The 16,485-nt window shown below is 36.5% G+C and overlaps 2 protein-coding genes across 4 annotated transcripts in view; both read right to left on the reverse strand.

Annotated features, from left to right (window-relative positions):
• Nucleotides 1-16,485, reverse strand: part of LOC142340621 (cyclin-dependent kinase 2-associated protein 1-like) — a 575,438-nt gene that overhangs the window by 403,033 nt on the left and 155,920 nt on the right. The gene's annotated exons all lie outside the window — the stretch shown is intronic.
• The window catches only part of LOC142340620 (large ribosomal subunit protein bL17m-like), a 435,605-nt gene that overhangs the window by 110,333 nt on the left and 308,787 nt on the right, over nucleotides 1-16,485 (reverse strand). Inside the window, exon 2 of one of the 2 annotated variants that reach the window (XM_075391312.1) lies at nucleotides 4,918-5,111. The exons of the other annotated variant lie outside the window; for it this stretch is intronic. Within the exon in view, the coding sequence (XP_075247427.1) occupies nucleotides 4,918-5,101 (184 nt within the window). The 5' untranslated portion in view covers nucleotides 5,102-5,111. The remainder of the gene's footprint in view (nucleotides 1-4,917; nucleotides 5,112-16,485) is intronic. 2 annotated transcript variants of the gene reach the window in all.

A 16,485-nucleotide genomic window follows, 5' to 3' on the forward strand; every position in this document is an offset into this window, starting at 1 on the left:
TTTGACCCCACCGGGATTGGAACCACTGTCCTCCCGCTTCATAGCCATATGCACTGCCGACTATGCTATTTGTCTCTATGTTTGCTATGCAAAAAAGCGCAAAATTGTCAAGCGAAAAATTTGCATAAAAAAGACCAACACGTTTACATTAATTGCTATGAACTTCGTTCAAGACCAATTAAAAAATGATTAGCAGAAAACTGATCAGTCCTAACGAATATGACAAATTTCTGTTGACAATCTAACTGCGAGGTAACAATTTTAAACACTGAATTTTTGAACGCTTTGGATAAGAGGTAAAACTTTGAGCTGATACAAATAAAAACCGCAACAGTCTAGTCAGAGAGAGTCTGCTCGTCACCTTGGTGTTCTGACATTTTTGTAGACAATGCATTAAAGGTCTCGGTTTTTTCTGAGCCTTCGACGATGGCAAAGAATTTCAAAATCTTTTCAGAGAAGAGGAAGCTCTGGAAAGCAAACGACAACATGCAAAGAATTGGAGAATAAGTAAAATCAAACAAGATTGATAAAGAACAAGAAAAACGTGCCATAAACAAAGAATGTTAACTGAATCTAAAAAATTTTAACTGTTTAGTCATGGTGAGAAAAGGCTCAACGTCAAACATTCAGAGAACTAGGCAATCGTGTAGCAGATAAAATCAATTCAGAGCAAATGAAAATTTGTGGTCGCTTTCTGGATAATCAATGAGTAATCTATGAGCAACGGCAAACAATTATGTGGAATCAGTCTTTTTCAATTTTTAGTGATGCAAAGTCTCGATTTGACTATATTTCGTTTCTTGCGCAATTTAACAATGTTCAGGTGAGTCATGCTGCATGCTTTAACTGAAAATGTAACTCAGCGAGGGCGTTTTTTATTGTTTTTACAATCTATTTAAGAAAGGACAATATCAATAATAATATATCGCGTCAATTTTGGTCAAATTCGCCGAAATTGATAGACAAATTAGTTTTGAAGCACCATTCACACTAAAGTGCAAAAGCTTACAGTAAGGGGAAGAATGGAGGCTAATAAGTGCATCATGACAACGTTCATCTACAGTGTCCAAAAGAAACCTTACCTTCTGGTTAGCACAAAAAGAAATTGTTAGTTAGAAGAGTTAGCAGCCGCAACACCAAGGCGAGGCTCGCACACATGTTAATTATAAACTTCTCGATTACTTCGGAGCTTATTATTCTGGAGTGTGGCCAAAATAATCCACTTTTTCACGAAACATGTTTAGAGATTACGAGGAACGTTATTGCACTATAAGGGCTTCGTATAATTATTTGAATCACAGAAGCCTATAAAATTGATCCAATTGTTCTTCAGATCTCGTTAATTTTGTACAATGTCGAGGAAGAGTTCGGAATTAAAGAGTGCTGATCTGAATATTAGACTTTCAGTATGATCATTATGATTGTTAACAGCAACAACTCTACTTATTAAAAAGCATGTTACATTTTCATGCTTATTTCAGCCCAATAACTGGTAAAATTTTGTATCCCATGTTTTCTGATCAATCTAGCACATTAAGAAAATATTGGTTCACAGAATTAATAAGAACTTCAATAAACAGTCAACATCACTATACATAAAAGACTTCAAAAGAAGCAAGATTACTTTGCGATTTAGCTCTTTGATTATCAATTTTACAATCTCGCAATTCATTGAATTTCGTGTTTATAGTGGTTTAATTAATGCAGTCATTGCAAAAGTACGCCATACCTCGAGTAAAAAAATAACCGACTAACGTCGAACGAATTGCTCTCAAACGACCGGCGAGCGGTTGGCTTTGTCAGCAGCTGGCCACCCTTTAGAGAGGCTAGCTTTAGCATAATTGAAGGGGCGTGAGGTGAGCACAGCGAGGGGAGGGGGAAGGGTGCAACAGTGGGGGAGGGAGTGAACGATGTGCAGGGGTGGCGATTGGGTGCGGGCTGAAGTGGGGGCGGTGGGTGTGGGGGTCAATTTCTAAGAACCGCCCCTCACACCATGAGTATAAGTCTCCAAAACAGTTTCTGTGAACCGCACACTTATAGACTTATAGGAGCTGAAAGGCTCCATGCTGACTTAATGCCTACAGAGCGCCACCTCTTTATCCCGTTTCTGTAAAAAAGAAAAGAAAAACATAATTAACATAATTGGTACAAACTTCGTTTGAGAGAAATTAACAATGATTTCTTAAAAAGTGCGAGTTAAGTCATTTATGATAAAACATATCGACTTTAATTCAGCGCTACTGAGGGCAATAGATGATGACATCACGCCACATAACAGCAGCTGAAGTGCGGCATCAACAAAAGAGTTAAGGCAAGAGAGAGAGAGAGAAAGATAGTGTGAGAGGTGAAAAGTAAACAAGAGGGAAAGAAACCCCCACCGAGAGAGGGAGAGAGAGAGAGAGCTGAGCATAGATTCCATGATGCGATTCGACTCTGCAAGTTCTAGTTTTCTAGCCTATTTATTAATTAGATCACATAGAAAAACAAGTGCAAAACTAAAAAGATTCCAGATTTCGGAGTGAATTTGTTCAAAACCTTTTTTGTCTCTGGAGTTTTGTCATGCAACCCATTTGCAAGACAAAAAATTTCGTTGGCCAGTAATGATCGTTAAACACCGAATAGGACAAAAATAATCCAAAATTTTGAAAACAATTGCAAATTTTAACAAAATCTTGAGAAAAAATTGTGATAATATTATCTTTATAATCAATTATTGTCTCAAGAGACTATCCAGCATCTCTATTTCAAGCCTTAAATAGTTTCACCTGATCATAAAGATCTATGAACTTTAAACAAAATATTTTTCCAAAACATTAAAAAAAATCGATTTTATCAAAAAATAGCTAAATTCGAGTCATTAAAAAATTGATTACCATTCCATTTACTCTAAACTATGCACCAGCTTATCAAACACTGGAGGAGGTCCCCAAGCCCCTGATACCAGAAAATTAACAAAAACACAAAACACTTGAAAAAATTACAAATATATTTTTTTAAAAAATGCAAAAATTCGTGATATTAAAATCTTGAAACATAGCAGGCAGATTGCCAGAAAAAAGCCGCAATCGCTTTGTAGATCTGCAGTCTCAAAAAACCAGTAAAACACATTCACTTGACCTTATCTCTTTGAATTAAAGTAAATAAAAGTCAATTTCAAAGTGAGGAAGGAGGAAGTCATTTTTGAGAGTGAGGTAAGTCAAATGTGACAAAAATTTAATCACGCGAATGAACAACTCGCTCCACGAAGAGCGAAAAATGACGCCACGCACGCATTTCAGTTAAAATTGCATGAACGAATGAACAAAAAGCAGATTTGAAGTGGTTGTGACGTAATACGCTCGTAACAAAAACCGCGACGACGAAAAATAAAAACCAAGACAAGGCCAAAAATAGCCCCAGCTATCGCTGTGCGGCTATTAAAAACATTCCATTACATCCTGAAATTATGCAGTAACGTATATTAACACTAGAGGAGGTCCTGTGGCTCTTGAGGCTGAAGAAACTTATAAATGGCAAAAAAATCGAAAAAATTGAAAAACATTGCACGTTTTATCAACAAATTGATGAAATTTGTGATATTAAAAAGTTGAAAATTGATTTATGGTCACAACATTTTTGCAGTAACTTAAAATCAAACCCTAATGGAGTCTTTTTTAACCCTGAGAATGGGAAAAAACCTGAATAATGACAATAAAAGTCAAAAAAAAAGAAAACAATTGCAAATTTTGAAAGAATGCAAAAATTCGTGATGTTAAAATCTTGAAAAACATTTCATTACATCAAGAAATTATGTATTAAGGTATTTTCAAACACTAAAGGAAGTTCTGTGGATCATGAGGCAGTTAAATATAAAAAGGACAAATGTAGTAACCTACTGTCGTACCCTTAGGACTAAAAAACTAAAAAAAAAATAAAAAATTTTCTAAAAGCTAGAAAAAAATTGAAAATTAGTATATAATTGCGTGTTTTTCTTTGGAATTATAAAACATATAGCTCCTTAAATGGTCATAAAAAGTACTTACGTCTTGCAAACTTCTTTTATCAACTTTAGCCAGCCCCAATTTTAGACTGGTCCAACAAATATTTCCAAAAAAATGACAAACACGAAAAATTGCAACAATTTGGGCTCAAAAACCCTAAAAATATTAAGCTACGGCCTTTTAACCTTAAACTACGTTCTTCCCGGTAGCTTCATCACACTACGCACTTGAAAGACTACTAAACGCGGCTAAGGGCGTCTAATGAAACTTAATGCCCGCTGGGCGCTGCCTGTTTATCCCGTTTTTAAGGACGACAAGTCAAATGGGTCAGACGAAAAATCGGTCAAGAGAAAATAATCGCATAAAAAAGACCAACAGGACTAATATAGTTGCTACAAACTTCGTCTGAGAGCAAATAAAAGCTCAAATATCACACAAGTAAAAAAAATGATGCTGATCCTTTGTTTTTCGAAGACATTGAATTTTCCTGCAGCTTTTAAATTGTAAAATAGTTAGAACTTTGATAATGTTTTTCGAACACTAACTGCAGAAATACCCATTGCCGAAACGATGAAAATACCCCCAATATTTTACTTTATGAATACAATTATCTGACATACCAATAAGAAATTCAACGAAAACCAGCGATATAGTTTTGTAATGGCCACCTCTATGCTTCAGCGGACCGTGGGGTCCGCTAAAAAACTATAACACCGAAACATGAGATCAAATTAACCGGTAATTAGGATAAAAACGTGTTCATTATGTGTTAATTAGTAATCGAAGTTGAACGTCAAAGAGCAAAAGGAATAAATTTACGTTTTATGGTGATTTTGGCATTGGGTATTACAGAGCATTGTGAAAAATATCACACAACCCTCTCAAACTTAAGTTCTCTTTGTTTTTTTGGCGAACACTAACCACAACATAGACTAACCATGAGCAGGGAGGAAAAAGCACATGTTCCTGTCCTTGTAGCACTTCTGCCAGAGACCCTGGCTGGTCACAATTCCACCAGATAACCAGGTAGTGTCCATGAGGGAGATAACAATTGCACCCACTGCTCCAAACTGAAGAGGCACTGAGAGCAGAACTGGGACAAGTAAATTGAATTCATTCATGATTTGATATCTGAAAAGTGCTTGAGAAAATATTGACAACGCCCAAAAATAATGAATCAACACCATCAAGTCCCCAATAGAGCTGTCAGATTATACCAGAAATCTCCAGACATCATGGTCTTTACCCCACCTCGCCCATTAGCAAAATTTGTTTTAATTAGCATGTTTGTACGATTAAACTAGTGACCGTTTTATGTAATGACCGTTGTAAAAACATTATCAACTATAGGCGGTCATGTTTCAACAGGTTGCGGGGAAATCTGCAACTCATTAAAAGCATTTAACAATTTAGGCTGACAAAGATGCAAAACACTTCTTAAATGTAACTTGAATTTGTAAATAATACATTAGAGAAGGCTCTTTACAAAATCAACATGGTATGCTTCATTAACTCAAAACTAACCAAGGAAATCTCAAAGACGTGGAAGCTAGCCTGAGTCAAAACGGAATCATGTATGTCATATCATTTCCATAATCATTCGGAAACTCTGGGCAATGAAAATAGAGTATATTCAACCAATCATGGTTACGCCAGACGAACACAACACTCTTTTTGCTTAAGAACATGATAAGTTCTTTCGCAACAAGTTTTGTAATGGAGTAAAATTAAACATTAGACTTTTTTTTAAAAAAAAAGAGGTTAAGCAGTGATTTGTCTCATGCTAATAATATACACGAAGGCAAAAAGTACAACAATTGAGAAATTAAAACTAGTTTTGAGATTATAAGATATAACTAATATCAAATCAGCTTTTCTAAGCTATTACGAGTAACGAATAGTGAGATATATATTCCAACCTTTAATAAGTTACTGACATTAATTCTTGAAATCGTGAGTTCTATTTAGCTTCTTGATTTGCGCAAAATATATCTGCGGTGCGTGACTCCAGTCGGAGAACAGAAACTGTAACCAAATGATATACAAGTACTATTTATAAACACTCTAAAAACTATTTTAATCTAGTATCATATGTAGTTGTACATATTGATATAAAGCATCAGAAACAGCGGAGCTGATCTTAGATGCGAGTGTTAGCAAAGTGGTTTCGTTAAAATTGGCAGGTGTTAGTCTGCGCTCAGTGAAAGTGTGAACATGCGCAATGCAATAAGTGCAGTTCTGCCTTTTGTGTTATATGATAAAGTTGTAATCTTCAATCGGAATTTACGTGTTTTTACTGTCTCAATTCTGTCTTCACCACATTGCGCAGTCAAGCAATCAAAAGTCTCCAATAGGAATTCCCCTATTTTGGGAGACAGGAGCAAATCCCTGTTAATAATGGTCGCAGTGGTTCTCCACATTGAACTAGCCGTTATGGCAAAAGAAAACCTAAAAGTGGACAAATTAGTTGAAGAAGCAAGCCCGAATGAGTCAGCGGAGGGAACAATAAAGAGTAAAATAAGAAATCAAAGGAGAAAAATAGATTGGGAAATGAATGCAAATCCACTGAATTCCGAGGACCATTCGTGAATCGCCATCCCTGGGATGAAGCGGACACAAAAATAAAGAGCTCACTCTACCTATCAATCGGAACAGAAGCGTCACGTATTTATCATCAAAGCAATCCACACACAAAGATCGACACATGCAGCACATACAAAGTCGCTCACGAGCTAACTACCACAGTGACAAAACCAAGAAACACAACTTATGATCGTTTCCAAATGACAAATGCACGAAAAGAACCACATGAAATATTGGAAACATTTTACAGTAGACTAAGAGAACTCGGAGCGAAAGCAGAATCCGGAGCAGTGGAAGAAGAACTCGTTGAAGATTTTCTCATTGGTAAAATGAATAATACAGCAATCCAAATGGAACTCCTATCGGAGGTAAGAACCCCAGCGCAAGCATTAAATTTCGCATTAGCAAGAGAACGTGGCCAACAGAACCAAGAAGAGATACTAAGAGGAAACAATTCAAACTGGAACACGACAGTTGCACACCTTTCTGCGAGAAAAACAAAACCCGCACAAATCCCAACGCCAAACAGTAAACAATATCCACAACTCTGGAGGTGCGGCGGCACCTTCAAACCTAATCACAACAACAACTGCCCAGCAAAAATATCATTATGCAACATATGCAAAAAACAAGGACATTTCGCTAAAATGTGTAGATCACAGCTTCCACCATTACCAAGAAACAGAGGACAATTTACACAAGGACACACAACATAATCGAGAAATGTAAATAACATAAACGAAACAGACAGCCAGGAAATCGAACCACCACTAGAGGAAGAGGACGAAACAGAAACAATCGATCCTGAACCCACGATGTACATTACAGAACTAATAGAGGACTGGAACAAAATAAAATTGATTCAAAGAAAGTTCGAAAACATAAATTGGAATACAAACAAAGCAACTCCAAATGGAGAAATCATCATACAAACAACTTTAAAAAAACAATAGAAACTTTAATTGGCTAGCCGACACCGGATCACCACGAAATTGCATAGACATCAACACAGCAGAAGACATTATACAAAAAGATAGAAGTATACAACTGGAGAAATACAATGGACAAAAAAATTCAAGTGCTTCAATAATAGAGATATCCCAATAGCTGGTCAACTCCGAATGGATCTGAGTTAAGGATCATGGAAAGCAACCAACTGTAATATCCTAGTGGTACAACACAAATCACAAAATCTAATGGGCAGAGACATACTAGCAAAGTTAGGACTAACACTAATACAACAACAGTCCAATCAAGGGAAGAAAATTTTCAATATAAATGAAAACAACCGTGAACAACACATAATCAAGTGGTTATTCAAAAAAACCCCAATCTCTGCACAAGAATAGGCAAACGCAAAAACCACATCGCTAAGTCCAAATAAAAAAGTGAAAAAACTCCCGCACAACACAAGGGACGCAGAATACCACTACATTTAGCAGAAAAAGTGGAACAGGAATTACAAAAACCGATAAACGATAACCAGATGACTTATTCATCAGCCTTGTTGCAATAACGGTAAAGAAAGATAAGTCGATAAAAAATCACTCGACTCAAAAGAACTAAATAAAGTAATTCACAAAAACAAATATCAAATGCTGAGTATCGATTACTTACCTGATTCACTCGCAATGCAGATCTCGACATATAAAAACAAAGAAGGCTCATGTTGTTTCAGCAGAATAGACCTCAAATATGCATATAGCCAAATCCCGTTAGACGAGAGTATTGCTAAACCTTGTACTGCAATATATTTGAGCAAAGCGACAGGAACGTACAGAGTTGTAAATAGATTTTATGGATTAACAGACATGCCAGCATTGCAAAACAGTGTAGACAAAATTCTAGAAGGATGTGAAAAGTATTTTGCATTTCTAGACAACATACTGATAGCAACAAAGGGAAAAGTCTCCGAGCACGAAGAAGCATCAGATGAAATACTATTAAAAAAACTCGACAGAGAAGGACTAGCAATAAGCGTACAGAAATGCAAATTTGCTAAACAAACAATCGAATGGTTCGGTTTCAAACTAACTCCACATGGAGTAACACCATTAATTTTCAAAACGGAAGCATTACAAAAACTAGACCCACCAAAAACATTAAAACAACTCAGATCATCCATGGGCAGTATTCGCTATTTAATCAAATTTATTCCAAATTTAGCAGAAATTTGGGAACCTCTTTGACCACATTTAAATAAAGAAAACACGACCACTTCGAACAAACTAAAGTGGGAACAAAAACAGAACCACATTCAACAAAAAGCAAATATCGAAAATAATAGAAAACAAACATTTCGATATAGAACAAGAAACTAGAGTCAAATGTGACGCAAGTAAACTTGGATTAGGTGGATGACTAGAGCAAAAAACAGATAAAAAATGGCACACAAAAGCATTCACAAGCAGATTTTTAAACCCAGTAGAACAACGTTAGAGCAAAAATGAGTTAGAATTAGCAGTTGTTTGGTCGCTGGAGCATTCTAAACATTATTTACATGGAGCCGAGTTCAAGCTCTAAACGGATAATCAAGCCCTACTTACTGCATTAAAAGTAAACACAGGTTATAAAACCTATAAAAGTAGGTTAACACGCTGGGTAGACAGATTACTGCCATTCATTTTTAACATAGAGCATATTCCCGGAAGACAAATGGGATTTGCTGACTATTTCAGTAAAAACCAAATGGAGAAGCGACAACTCTGTCAGTAGAAGATACACATTTCATCGTTAACCAAATCAACTATTTTAAATTCATATTACTACAAAACACTACGCAGTAATAAATTAAGCAACGCAATTTAACAAAACAACCAGCTAAGCAGCTATGACATAATAAATCTAAATTAAAACAAACAAACACGCGCACACGCTTTTTGCCTTTCTCGCCACACAAACAAGTCGCACTCTATTTCTGAACATAAAATCAGAACAAATTAGCATCAAAACATATTTTAAACAAAAGATCAAACTCCAATTACATAGACACCCCAGAAAATTCTTATCAGAAGATTAAAGTAATTACTAGAAATCGACCCCATATTGATACATCAATTAGACCAATTAATGAAAGATTTAGAGGCCCCAATCGAAAGATAAATACTCCCAAAAACAAGTATGGATTCATCATCATCAAGACCCCCATTAGTTGCCATCAGCAGACAGACAGAAGATAATACTGGAAAAGGTCATAACCTCATACAAACAGATTTACATCCCCCAATTTTTCCATTAGGCCGCCTTCCCCAAACAATGCCAGATTATCTAAAGAATTCGGAGAAAAATTCCTCGCGGAGGCCACAAAAATAGACAAATGTCTCACTCCAATTTTGAAAATTATAAAAGAAAAAGACTAGGAAAGTCTCAAAAAGACTAACAAACACTCTTATTCCTTGCGAAATTATTTATCAGTAACTGAGACCGGATGTATGCTCTATGACAACAAATTGGTAACTCCGCAGCAATTGAAACAATTAGTTATTGACGCAATCCATGAAACACATCCCGGACAAACAGAAATGCTCAGCCTTGGAAACCTAGTACGGTTTCCATGCATCCATAGAAGCCTTACAGCAAAGGCACAAGCGTGCGATGAATGCACCAAACAAGGTAAAAATTCAAAACCCATATTACCAAAACAAAATTTAGGCATATGGCCAGCATTTAAAGAACCATATGAAAAACTCCAATGGATTTCTCAGGCCCCATTCCGTTCCGAAGAGTTAATATATTTTAGTTTCAGTAGACAGATACTCCTGATTCCCCACCGCACAAGTATTTCAAGGATTGCGATACATACACCGCAAAAGTATACTTAAGAGGACAATTGTAAACTCCACGGAATCCCACGCTCATTACGCTGTGACCAAGCACAAGCATTCAAATCAAGAGATTTTAATGTTTTTTGCAAAGACAATAATATTTAACTAATATTAGCTCCAGCTGGAGATCACAGAGCAACGGGAATGGTAGAAAGACTTATACAAACAATAAGACGAAGGTTAGATGTAATAGCACTAGACCCACTACGGTCATCAGAAGACATCTCTACAATAATAGCAAATATAGTCCAAAACATAAGAATAATCCCAAACAGAACTACAAAAATAACACCATTTGAAGCACACTTCGGTAGAAAACCAAACACCGCGCCCTCAAATATTGTTTAAAAAAGCCAAACAAATGCAATCTATCATACAAAAACATTAGGAATTTTGCGTCAGATCAGAGGCTACTAAAGCAGCCCGTTCTAATTCCAGAAGCTATGCGGGACATGGAGCAAGACTCCGAACCCGAACTGAATGTACAGTACAAACAACAAACCCAGAACGAGCCACACACAGACGGTGCCAACGTTACCGAATGCAATGACAGCTAAGACTCCGAGAATGCGCCACTGCTTATCGCCACGCGCAATCCGGGTAAGATCATCCCTTCAAAACTCGAAATCAAATTTGGTGATAAAACATCTACAGTCGTTTATTCAAAAAAAAACAACACGCACGTAAAACAATTGCACGTAAAGCACCTGAAACAAGAGGCACATTAAAACCATAGTTGAACATAAAAGAAAATGGCACTATCACTAAGTACAAACTATCACTAAGTACACACCACACAATAACATTTGACACTGACACACAAAAAACAGTCATAAAAAAGCAACCTAGCAATCGTAACACAACCAATACCATCACAGCAAAAACAAGCATCCCCATCTAAAAGACTAATCCACGTGATAGCATGAAAATCTCCCGCAGTAAAACACTTCTGTTTAGAAAAGAACAAAAGAGCACAACAACCTCAACGGTCAGCAATGCCAGGGTCAAGCTCCACAAAGAACCTCACTCCATCCGGAGAAACCGAACTATACAGCCACGAACAACTAATAAGCACTGCCGAAAGCAACCAAAAGAAACAGCAACACAGAAGAAGCACCCAACAAAAACGAAAATCGGTATCAGAGAAGCAACAACAAAAACAACAATTCTCGCCACAACGAAGGGGAAAACACAAGGTAACCAAAAGAATCGAAGCCAAAACAAAGCAACAAAAAGAAATCGTTTAGTAAACCGATCGAATCGATCTTAACAAAATCTCGAGCCGCAGCCTTACAGCAAACAAAACTCCACATGGAGAAACAAGCCCTACAAAACAGATCATTCCTGCAAATCGATGAAAGCGAATTAGCTGAATCACCAACAGTAGAAGTAAAAACACTCACTTCTGACTCAACCCAAAGTAGCCCTATCAAAGTATACACTTCAAGTAACAAATACGATTTCATAATAACGTCACAAGACAGCCCCGAGATTTCCACAACGCTTAAATCTAAGTTAGCTACACCTAAAGTCGACAAAGCGATGGAGAAGATTCGGAGATTAAAGAGCACGCCATCGCAAATCAAGAATACATCTCCAATAGAACCAAAAGAGATTCCACATGGAACGGTAAACCTCACGAGCACCCCCGTCAAAAACATTCAGGAACCAAGCATATCCACTTCACATAACAATAGACAAGAGCAAATCCAAGCCGATAATGAGCCCGAACAAGAAAGAAACAAGTGCAGACGAAAAGACAGAAGAACACTATGTACACACGGTATCACCAGGAAAGAGCTCAATTTCAGACATAAAGTTAGCAGACTTCTACGAACAAGAATTTTACGAGTAAAATTCTTTCCCTCAAAGGGGGAATGTGGTGCGTGACTCCAGTCGGAAAACGGAAACTGTAACCAAATGATATACAAGTACTATTCATAACGCTCTAAAAACTATATTTTAATCTAGTATCGTACGTAGTTCTACAAATTGATATAAAGCATTAGAAACAGAGGAGCTGATCTTAGATATGAATGTTAGCGAAGTGTTATCGTTAAAATTGGCAGGTGTTAGTCTTCGCTCGCTGAAAGTGTTAACATGCGCAATGCAATAAGTGCAGTTCTGCCTCGTGTTATATGATAAAGTTGTATTCTCCAATCGGAATTTACGAGTTTTCGCAGTCTCATTTATGTCTTCACCACAATTTCCTTATGCTTCAACCTTGGGCTGGTAAATTGCAAACATGAAAAAAAAAACATACCAACTTGTGATTCAATGATTAAATTGAAAAAGAAGTCAATTCAGTTACTTAAGATTAGTCCGACATATTTCCTTCTTTAAAGCCTCAAAGAATTTTATGAGACGCATAAGACTTAAGAAGATCACACACCTTGCATCCCTATTTTAATTATGAGATGATGCGACCAGGAAGGCTCGCATAACAAATTTCATCTTTCTAAAAAGAAAAACTAATGAAAAAGTGGCCTCAGGAGGCGGTACCGCTTCCTGCAACGCCTCAGGGACTAGCAGTACAATCAGTGTAAGCCCGGGATCAGGCAAAGCTAGCACTGCAATAGCAACAAAAATCCTTAGAGATACCCTTCCATGCCGCAACAATGTCACAGGATATCTTCTCAGGAAGCGAACACCGACAAAACGCAAATGAGTTTTAAAACTCAGTTGAACAAACATAAATTTCCAAAAAGGTGCCTACAGATTCAATTGCACTAGCGAATCAACAAAATAGAAGCTAAGCGATCTTTATTAACAGACGCCACGTTAGAATGGATCAGTACTGTTGAATCCGCAAGAAATCACGATCAGATGAGAGATTTCATCAACCGATTTATAGATAGACGTGATCAATTTGAATACCGACATCTTAAAGGTGCAACTACACATAAAAATAAAAAAAACACCGAATCAAACGCACTGTGTATAGAGGATACCCCTACGATTAACATAAACCAGTGAAATGGCCATTGAAAGATCAGTGCAACCGAGATTAATAGAACAAAATTATATTTTTCTTGCAATAAGAGTACTACAACCTCCTCCTTAAAGTCTAAAGCGCATGAAAACAGAACAGAAAATCCGTATAAAACATGGGATGAAATAAAATCTGATAAAAACAAAAAACTCAGCAATTACTTTTAGCACTGACGGCACAGTAAAAAAACAAAACTGCCGAAGTTTAGTAGCTGACATTTAAATTAAGGAACTAACCAAATTAATCAGATGAAATGAAGTTAGAGCTAAAAACTCAAGGCCGTTCAAAGACTCAAATGTAGGATGTCAACCAAAAAACACGCATTTGCAATTAATGGTGTATTCATGAATATTCCATTCTAACTGCTCTAAACACAATACTTAAAAATTCTAAAACTTTCAAAACTCCTATATCCAGTCACATAATAATGAATAGCATTGAGTAGTGCAAACAAAAAAATAGTAAAATGACTAACAATGCTATCACAGCTTTCCTTCCTTTCAATCCAAGTCTCCAAAAGTAAGTACAAATAGCAATGCAAAGTCCAGGGTACATCTAAACATGTATTATTTCACCAAAGCTATAAGTTAAATAAAGGCCTGGAAATTGATAAGTTAGGTATACTAGCCTCAAAGTGTAAAATCATGAAAATACCCACACTTATAGAAATACAAAAAAACTCAATCCCCAAGTATGATTTTCACTGCAACAAATATTACAAGAACAAATTCGTATGATCACAAATTTGTAAGTTAGGCCACACTTCAAACTTTGCAAAGAAATTATCACTGGGAGAGAATGAAGCGAGCTAAAAAGTACGGCTTACACAAAAATAAACATCTACTCTGATTGGTTTTATGATTTATGCCATATTTTCTCCAAGAATCTATACTTCGATATTCTTGCTATAGAACCTCATTCAAAAAGAACCTCATTACTACCACACAAAACAGTTACAGCAAAACTGGTGCTTATTATAACAGAATGCACAGAGGGAGAAACACGGCCTATAATGATTGAAAACCATAAAAACAATCTAATAACACTCAATAGAGGAATAATTTAGTACACTATGTGCTTGAATTGAGTTGTGATTCACGTAAATTTAACCAGCGAGACTAGAGAAACTGCATATTTGTACCCAATAAACATGACGGGCTAGACAGTTGCCTTATGCATATTACAGTAGTGAACTAGTGTAGAAACTACGTCGATTACAAGAAGCCGTCAATGTTTTAAAGTAGAACGCTTTTGCACTAACTTTGGCAAACAACTCTTCAGTTTGAGAGGAAACTGTAGGTGACTAGTACAATAAACAAATGTGGCGGAGATGTTGCCACAAGTTTCGGCCACAAAATCCAAAGTCTAATTACTAAAGATACGAAAGCAAACCTACAATCGAATGACCGCGGAGGCTCAGGAAATAACTCCAAAATAGCACAATCAGAAGTCGATTGCGAAAGTACGTCAATCGACCCTCACTTATAATTGAGAGAAACACGATAACAGGAGAGAAGCATGAACCTCTTCGCTGTTAAGGAAAACTTCGAAGGCAGGAGGATTGTAGTCGGAGAAATTCTATTTCTAAAGAATAGAAAAAAGAACAAAGCTCCCTCTGTCAGGTGTGCAATAAGTCCCAGTCAATATGCAACAGACATACTATAGTTTATTCATCACAATACTAAAAACTACATTGAATTTAGATGAGGATTCAACATGAACCCTATACCTACTGCACAAAACACTAATGAAGTCCCGAACAATTCGATAACCCTATTTAACATTTCACGAACGGATATTGACCACAAGGCACATTTAAACACTACAATTGACTACTGACAGGACGAAATTCAACGAAAATTACACCACTCCGAGATTCACACTGTACATCAAGATTTTGAACCGGGCGTTCATTAAAGAATACAAAATTTGCATATTGGCTTCTTAGGCCAAAGCTCGCTGATTCTCTCTTAACTAATTAAAGATCCATGCTTTTAGGGACCAATGGCAACGTGGCCTGACAATCACTGTCCGAAACGCAACTCTCGAATTACAAGTCGAGGATACTTGGATATTTGGTACACTATGTGCCTGAAATGAAGTTAGAGCTAAAAACTCAAGGCCGTTCAAAGACTCAAATGTAGGATGTCAACCAAAAAACACGCATTTGCAATTAATGGTGTAATCATGAATATTCCATTCTAACTGCTCTAAACACAATACTTAAAAATTCTAAAACTTTCAAAACTCCTATATCCAGTCACATAATAATGAATAGCATTGAGTAGTGCAAACAAAAAAATAGTAAAATGACTAACAATGCTATCACAGCTTTCCTTCCTTTCAATCCAAGTCTCCAAAAGTAAGTACAAATAGCAATGCAAAGTCCAGGGTACATCTAAACATGTATTATTTCACCAAAGCTATAAGTTAAATAAAGGCCTGGAAATTGATAAGTTAGGTATACTAGCCTCAAAGTGTAAAATCATGAAAATACCCACACTTATAGAAATACAAAAAAACTCAATCCCCAAGTATGATTTTCACTGCAACAAATATTACAAGAACAAATTCGTATGATCACAAATTTGTAAGTTAGGCCACACTTCAAACTTTGCAAAGAAATTATCACTGGGAGAGAATGAAGCGAGCTAAAAAGTACGGCTTACACAAAAATAAACATCTACTCTGATTGGTTTTATGATTTATGCCATATTTTCTCCAAGAATCTATACTTCGATATTCTTGCTATAGAACCTCATTCAAAAAGAACCTCATTACTACCACACAAAACAGTTACAGCAAAACTGGTGCTTATTAAAACAGAATGCACAGAGGGAGAAACACGGCCTATAATGATTGAAAACCATAAAAACAATCTAATAACACTCAATAGAGGAATAATTTAGTACACTATGTGCTTGAATTGAGTTGTGATTCACGTAAATTTAACCAGCGAGACTAGAGAAACTGCATATTTGTACCCAATAAACATGACGGGCTAGACAGTTGCCTTATGCATATTACAGTAGTGAACTAGTGTAGAAACTACGTCGATTACAAGAAGCCGTCAATGTTTTAAAGTAGAACGCTTTTGCACTAACTT

The sequence above is a fragment of the Convolutriloba macropyga genome, chromosome 6, assembly GCF_964194025.1.
Source record: "Convolutriloba macropyga chromosome 6, txConMacr16.3, whole genome shotgun sequence".
Lineage (NCBI taxonomy): Eukaryota > Metazoa > Xenacoelomorpha > Acoela > Convolutidae > Convolutriloba > Convolutriloba macropyga.